The sequence below is a fragment of the Asparagus officinalis genome, chromosome 8 (genome assembly GCF_001876935.1).
Source record: "Asparagus officinalis chromosome 8, Aspof.V1, whole genome shotgun sequence".
Classification (NCBI taxonomy): Eukaryota; Viridiplantae; Streptophyta; class Magnoliopsida; order Asparagales; family Asparagaceae; genus Asparagus; species Asparagus officinalis.
The window spans coordinates 14048166-14056099 of NC_033801.1; the positions used below are offsets into that span (position 1 = coordinate 14048166).

General features: G+C 37.6%; 1 protein-coding gene across 5 annotated transcripts; it reads left to right on the plus strand.

The window, feature by feature from the left end:
* LOC109820636 (subtilisin-like protease SBT1.7) lies at window positions 1107-5832 on the plus strand. 5 transcript variants are annotated; one of them, XR_002241908.1, is made up of 2 exons: window positions 1107-1204; window positions 5690-5832. XR_002241908.1 is itself a non-coding variant. In XM_020386814.1 (2 exons), the coding sequence occupies exon 2, from the start codon at window positions 2423-2425 to the stop codon at window positions 4529-4531; it is 2109 nt and encodes a 702-aa protein (XP_020242403.1). In that variant the 5' UTR covers window positions 1113-1204; window positions 2370-2422; the 3' UTR covers window positions 4532-4674. The 5 variants fall into 5 exon arrangements, 4 of the variants coding, with proteins under 4 accessions (XP_020242403.1, XP_020242402.1, XP_020242401.1 ...); XM_020386814.1 differs by lacking the exon at window positions 5690-5832 and adding an exon at window positions 2370-4674 and having other exon boundaries at window positions 1113-1204; XM_020386813.1 differs by lacking the exons at window positions 1107-1204; window positions 5690-5832 and adding exons at window positions 1741-2300; window positions 2370-4674.

A 7934-nucleotide genomic window follows, 5' to 3' on the forward strand; every position in this document is an offset into this window, starting at 1 on the left:
CTATAACTACAGTTCATAATAACAATTATAATATCACAGTTACATATATTCATCCAAGTTTAGCTTAAAATCCATTATATTTATTTTTATTAATATTTAAATAAAATACTAATAAATCTTATAATTCAATTATACATATTTGAACCCAAGATAAATCTCACTTATTTAAAGTATTGAAATAAATATAAAAAAAATATTTTTTGATATTTAACCACATGCATTGCATGTGCATAAAAACTAGTAAAATAAAAAAGCCCAAGTCATTAATGGGAGAAATTTAAAAAGAGTTGCTAAAATTTTAGAAATTTCGACCAGGGACTCTCTACCCCCCTCAACTCAGCTAGAAAGGTGGGCCTTTAGGCCTGTTTTCTCTTAGCAGGCCCTCCCAATTGATTAACTCTAAATTTGGAGGGGTCACTCAAGCAGAGTAATAAATCACAACAAATAAAGGTAGCCCGGTGTACGAGGCTCCGACCATTATAGGCTCTAAAGAGGGTCAGATATACACAACCTTATCCCCGCACATGCGAATAGGCTATTTTTAGGATTTGAACTCATGACTTCTAAGTCACAAGGCAATAACTTTACCGTTGCGCCAAGGCTCACCTTCTAATAAATTACAACAAATCATTGTATAAACTACCTATAGGTAGTAAAAGATTTTGAGAGTACCTAGCTCCGCTCCCGATAGCCTAAATGAGAATGTTATAACAGTCTTTCAGAGGTACACTAAGATAAATAGAATAAAGAAGCAATTTCATGTGTGTGTGTGAGGTGTGTGTGTGGGGGGGGGAGTTGCTCCGATTGAAGATAAAATGTGAGAATATCCGATTGAGATGGTTTTCTCATGTACGATAAAGCCACTTAATATATAAGTTAGTAGAGGTGGTAAGTTGATTAATAACAACTTGATCGGAAATAATTAAGAAAGATATGCTAATAGTTAATTTAATATATATAGCAGATGACTAATAACAGAAATGAATTAAACAAGACTCATGTCGGTGATCCGAAAAAAATTAGGACGAGTATATTGTTGACCGTTATTGGGCCTTTTAAGAAGCCCAGCCCAAATTAGCACTACAAGCGCACGGCTTCTGATAACAATTCAGGGCATCATCAATTGTGAACAAATTTGCTGTACCTACTTCGTTTGTTCTTCCTCGGCTTCGTCTCGTCTTGATAAGAATCGGCATCATCAAAGGTACCCATCTTCAATCTAGTCCCCATTTTAGTTTCACCTTAATTGAAAAAACATTTGTACTAATATTTTATTCTTATTTTTTTTTCTTGATTCGTTATTCATCACTGTGCTTAGTCTAATCAGTAGACAGTGTGCAATCAATTCGCCCCTAAATTTGTTTTCTTCTTCTTAATAAACTGAAATAATTGCTTCTTGATGCTCTAACAATGCAATAAAACTTCGTCATCTGCATTCCTTTAGCCTTGGGTTCTCTCTTTATGTCCTGCTACTGCGGAGTATCTGATGTATGGAAATATAGAAGTTTACATCTTAACATGGATGAAGATGAATTGAGAAATTTCTGATTGTATACTTGAATGTGATACACACCCATTGCATCTTAACATGGATGAAGATGAATTGAGAAATTTCTGATTGTATACTTGAATGTGATACACACCCATTGTGTTGTGCTCTGATTCTCCCTTGTTGCTTTATTTAACCCTGTATTTAGTCTAATCAGTCGATAATGTACAATCAGTCTGCCCCTTTTTTTGTTTTTTTTTGTTTTTGCTTTTGTTTTTTTTACCCCTCCTCAATAAACTGAAACAATTGGCTCTACTAGACATGCGCAATAAAACATTGTTCTCTTCATTCATCAGTGCATTCATAGCTTTGGATTCTCCCTTTACAACCTTTTTTTTTTCGTGTCCTAGCCAATTACATGTCGTTTTTTTAATAGCTAGTGCAACGCTTCCTACTAAAACCAATCAGATTGGATTCCTCAACAGATGAGGAGATCATTGGCTATGTATGCAGTGTTAGTAGATGTGTTAAAGAGAATCCAAGTGATCAATCTGTAGACATTTATTCCTCTATTTATATCTTAAGAATAGCCTGGCATACAACAACCACCTCTTTCAAAGTATGAGTGCTCCCCATCAGTATCTTCTGATGATGGCGCAAAATAAAGCCATTCCCTTCCTCTTATCATCTATCATCCTCTTATTGGTTAGTAATTTTCTTACTGTCCAAACTCTAGCCCAACTCTTGCCTATTGTTAACCCAAACAATGAAGCTAATACCCACGAAATCCAAACCTACATTGTCCAAGTAGATGGGATCGACGATGCTGGACTCCTCAGCTATGAAGATCGTGAAATCCAAACCTACATTGTCCAAGTAGATGGGATCGACGATGCTGGACTCCTCAGCTATGAAGATCGTGAAAGTTGGTACATGTCCTTCCTTCCAAATACCACCCTCGACTCTGGAGAGCCGAGGCTTCTCTACTCCTACCGTCATGTACTCAACGGGTTCGCCGCTAGGCTAACTAACGAGGAGTTGAAGGCTATGGAATCCAATGGATGCGGTTTTGTAATCTGCTGGAACCTGACCTGGTTTCATCCACTTGGCACAACCTACACTCCACAATTCTTGGAGTTGAATCAATATGGGAAAAGCATATGGGCTAAGTCCAAAGGTGGCGAGGGAGTTGTTATCGGTGTTTTAGATACTGGTATTGTGCCGAATCATCCCTCCTTTAATGACACAGATATGCCGGACCCTCCAAAAAAATGGCGTGGGTGTTGTCAATTTCAAAACCCATTTTGCAACAGATTCCAACCAGCCTTTTGCAACAAAAAACTCATCGGTGCTAGGCTATCCGGTTTTCTCGGGGATCCATTGGACGACGAGGGCCACGGGACCCACTGTGCTGGCATTGCGACAGGAGTTGAGGTTTTCGATGCTAACGTCCTTGGCCAAGGTAGGGGGACCGCGGTTGGCATGGCACCTAAAGCTCACTTAGCGTCTTACAAGACATGTGTAAGAGGCGGGTGTAATGACTGGCGGGTGCTGGCCGGTGTTGATGAGGCCATTGAAGATGGAGTAGATGTGCTATCAATGTCCATCGTTGGCGGTTTTGTGCAATTCTATGAGGACGGTGTCATGAGGGGCTCCTTTGTCGCAATGGAGAAAGGCATCTTAACTAGTGCTTGTGCCGGGAATGAGGGGAGAATACCGTTCTCCATATCCAACGATGCACCGTGGGTTATGACGGTTGGAGCCAGCACCACTGATCGAGTGATGAGGGTGCTTGTGGAGCTTGGTAACGGGATGAAGTTGTATGGGGAGTCTGCTTACCAACCGGAAGACTATAAGTCACCATGGCTACCTATAGCCTACCCGGGTATTAAAGATACCGATGCGAAATTGTCATGCATGAATGGGTCCTTGGATGATGAGAATGTGAAAGGAATGATGGTATTGTGCGGGGAAATGAACAGCTTGAGATTGGACAAGGGCAGGACTGTTAAAGAAGCCCAAGGGGATGCCCTAATAGTCTTGAACCAAAAGTGGAATGGGTTTACAACATGGGCTGAAGCCCACGTCCTTCCCGCCGCTCATTTAAGCCACGTCGACTCTCTGAAAATCGTCAATTATGCTAAAACCGAAAAAAGTCCTAAAGCAAGGTTATTTTTCAAAGGTATGCAATTTCACAAGCGACGAGCACCTGCAGTCATTGACATTTCTTCTAGAGGGCCAAGCACGATAAATGGTGGAATCCTAAAGCCTGATATCATCGGCCCTGGTTCAGACATTCTATCAGCTTGGGCATTTGACGTCGGGCCTGACTCTTCTGCCCGTTCGGACTCCGCATTCAATATTGAAAGCGGTTGTTCAATGGCAACACCTCATCTTGCTGGAATTGCAGCACTGATCAAAAGCATCCATAACGATTGGTCGCCAGCTGCTATTAAATCGGCAATCATGACTACTGCTGACATACTAGACCATGATGGATTACCTATTGTTGACGAGAAATCCAACTCCCTGGAAACAGCCACTTACTTTGCGATGGGTGCAGGTCATGTGAATCCCTCTAGAGCGATGGACCCGGGACTTGTCTACGATGTCGATCCTGAGGATTACGTTCGCTACCTGTGCGGCTTGTACAGCGATGCTAATAATATCAAAAAAATCATCAAACGCGATCCAAAATGTTATAAACTTCAGCACATAACTCCGGAAGAATTGAATTATCCGTCGGTCATGGTATCTTTATCTTCGTCGTCTGCCAAGACGATAAGTCGAACCGTGACGTTTGTGGAGGAGAAGGGCCCAGCGGTTTATAAGCTAAAAGATAGCAGTGACCCTGAAGGAACAGTCATGGAAATTGAGCCGAAGGAACTTCATTTTTCATCTCCAAAAGAATCTAAAACTTTTACTGTGAAGTTTAGCAAGAAAGGAAGCTCCCCGAGTGAACAATACACGCAGGGACAGTTCTCATGGGTTTCCGGCGAGCACATTGTCAGGAGTCCGGTTGTTGTTAAACACTCGAATTAGTTATCGCTTGCTTGCTTGTTTGTCCTTGAGAAGAGTTTGATACTCTACTGCATACTCTTTCGTTAATGTATGAATAAGGCTTTGAATATTACTGTGGCTATTTTGTAACACATGACTTATTTTCCTCTTTGGTTGACACTCTAGATATTTTTCCTCTATAATAGTTCAATCCATTAGAAGCATGATAGGTAATTATAAGCATATATATGCGTATGTGTGTGTGTGTGTTTGTATGTAATTTGATTCAGGTTGTCATGAACAACTCTATGATTTGAATTATCTGGCATTCTTGAGTTTCTTTTTCTCTTTTTTCTTATAATTGCTATATTGATCAGGCCTAAATTAGATAGTGAGCTAAACGGAAGAGAAAAGGGATTTGTGCTCGACCCAAAAGATTGAATTCAAGTCCCTTTTTGATGATGTTATGGTTGTCCTAATTCGTGGTCGGACTAGAAAACTTCCACGTCTTGATCTTATTCCAGCGCTCCAGGATAAAAAAATGTAATAGATACATGATTGTTTTTCAAGTCTTGGCCTTGTTCCTTGAATTAGCTCAAGGGATTGCTCAGAAATACTGGATGCATGACCAACTCTATATCTATTCTCTCAAGACTCAATTACTGAAAGTTTCGGAGTGACATCGATATGTTGTATATAAGAGGCAACTGAAGGTTTTCATGAGAGTTTGTGTTCAATGAAACAAATATACAAAATATTAAAATGATTATGCGTTCTGCTTTACATTTATTCTTTTTCTTATGTATGTCTGTTCAAAGTGCATTGAATATATCATTATATGGCTGGGATAAGTGTAGCAGTCACAAGAGACTTCCTTTTCTAGAATCTAGTAAATCTTTGTCTTTTGCCTCCTTTTACATTCTCATGTGTGTAAAATTTAATGCTTGAATTGATGATTAGCAAGTGATGCATTCAACAAGCTGTCGTTTACTTTACTATGATTAGCAAGTGATGCATTCAACAAGTGATGCCATCCATTGCATATCTTGTAGTCAAAATTTCCTGTACCTACAAGTGATTCACTAAATTCTGACTTCGTAATAATTCGGCAGACTTCTAGGATGAAGATTGTATTTTAGATGCCAAAGGAAAATAGTTGACAAGAATTGGTGATTATATTTTTCTCTTGTTTTGTTGCAGATTGTGATGGATTAAGATTCCATTTTGGGCATCCCAAGAAAATCGATCTCCTGAGACAAATTCGACCACTCTCGTTCATCGGGTTAGTTAAGTTCTTTCAACATAGGATGTAATGGAACTGATGACAGTAGTTTATTATTATTATTATTATTATTATTTCATCATCAAAGTGGTTTACCGGGACAGAACAAGACATTGCTATTGTCAATGTCTTGCTTTTGTATTGAATAATTAATTTTCAGACCTGCAAAATTAAGTTTATGATAATATGAAGTTTCATCTTTTAAGAGAGCACCTGGTAAGTTATTAAATATTGGGTTATGTTAACGGGTCCCCTAAGGGCACGCGTTAATGGGTATTGGTTACCACCTTAACTACATCCACTATGAATAATTTTTCAAAACAGGCTGATTTAGCTTTTTATTTTTCAAAACCGACCGTTTTTTTTTATTTATCAAAATCGACCCGGTTTTGTGATTAGCAGGTTAATCACTATCCTCAATAGTCGGGGTTGTCAATCCTGACTATTTAGGAGGGTGTTAAACCCTAATTAAAGACCTTAAACCCTAAAAATTAATGTCCTAATTAGTCGGGGTTGGCAACCCCGACTATTTAGGATAGTGATTAGCCTGCTAATCACAAAACCGGGTCGATTTTGATAAATAAATAAAAAAAACGGTCGATTTTGAAAAATAAAAAACTAAATCGGCCTATTTTGAAAAATTGTTCCATCCACTATTACTGAAAGTAGAGAATCCATAGGAAACATGCAACATTTAATAAATACTTTCACAAGGTAAACTATTAACAAAATTACCCCGACTTGTTCTCTTGCTTAATTGTAAGACTAGACATCAATGGAGGATTTTCTCTTGGTTTCATGCATGATATTCATGCATCTTTCCGAGCATTTTATCTAATTTCTGTTGCTTGCTTATGAAATATTGTTGTATCTTTTAGAGAGCTTATCTATTGACAAAATGTAATGACTAACTTATCATAGAAAAAAGCTATACAAAATTGTCGATACTCTTAAACCTATAGATAATAAATTGAAATATAAATAATTGATATAAAGCATAATACTAAAATTTTGGATCATAAACTAAAACAAGTAATTTATCACAATTTTTTTATAGAAAAGTAAACATAATAATAAAGTCAAAATACATCACCTCCTTAAGAAATTGTTAATCCTTAGTACTTCGAAGAAAATATAGGATTCAAGCCAATATCATTTGCAGAAACTCTTTTTTTTAATCTACTTGATGAATGAATCTTTTCTTTGTCCAGACAAGCATTAGAATGAGTCTTCCTTCTTTGTTTTCTCAATTTAGCTCCACACATCATTCTACTCTTCTTTAGGTGACCTTCGTTGTTGATTTTGGAGGACAATTGACAAAATTTATTTCATCAACACCAACATCATCGCGTGCATCATTAGAGTTCCCATCAAGTGATTCTTCAAGCATTAGCATTTTTTTTTCACTTGATGAGTCTTTGCACCATCTTGACGGTAACTACATCAGTGGAATTTCATAACAATCTTTATGAAGGAATATCTTATGTACATGATAGCAAAGTATATCCCAAAATTCAAAATGCTTGCAAGTATAGGAAGCCACCTTAATTACCATCCCAAAAGACTTTGTGCCTTTGACTATCATTCTCCTTATATTATTGCACTACAAGTTTTAGGCTATTCTCTTGAAGAATTGAATATCGAGTTGCTCTCTCAAATTCCTCTTGAAACTTTTTGAAATGTTGTCTAAACATGATAGGCTTGTTCTTCTAATGGAGACAATGTCCTTGAGGAAGATACTCTATATGTTGCCAACATCGTGTTATGACAATCTTTTTGTTCAATATCTTTGATAGCTATATTGACCTAAAAGAAAAAGAATTACCCGCATATCATTTCTTTAAAAAAAATCAACATGACCAATATGATTTTTGAAAGAGTTAAAAACAATATTTTAATTTTTTTAAGCAAAAATATGTTATTAGTTATTATTTTATAGGAAAGACAACGAAAAAAAAGAACAGAAAAAGAATAACTTAACAAAGACGATTTTTTTTGTAGTGTTTTTTAGAAAAACACCATGCCAAGGTGTTTTTTTTTCAAAAGTGTTTTGAAAACACGATTGTTAGTTACTATTAATATACCAGCAGGTGCGAACAGCACGTGGTCGACGGTCCTCGGTCGTCCCCACGGGCGACGGAGGGCAGGTGGCGGGCCGTAGGG

Bases quoted from the DNA above. Each gene is read 5' to 3' on its own strand.
- LOC109820636 (XM_020386813.1), top strand. From the start codon at position 2,111: ATGAGTGCTCCCCATCAGTATCTTCTGATGATGGCGCAAAATAAAGCC. The intron at 2,301-2,369 runs ATGGGATCGACG...TTGTCCAAGTAG, and splicing joins AACCTACATTGTCCAAGTAG to ATGGGATCGACGATGCTGGA.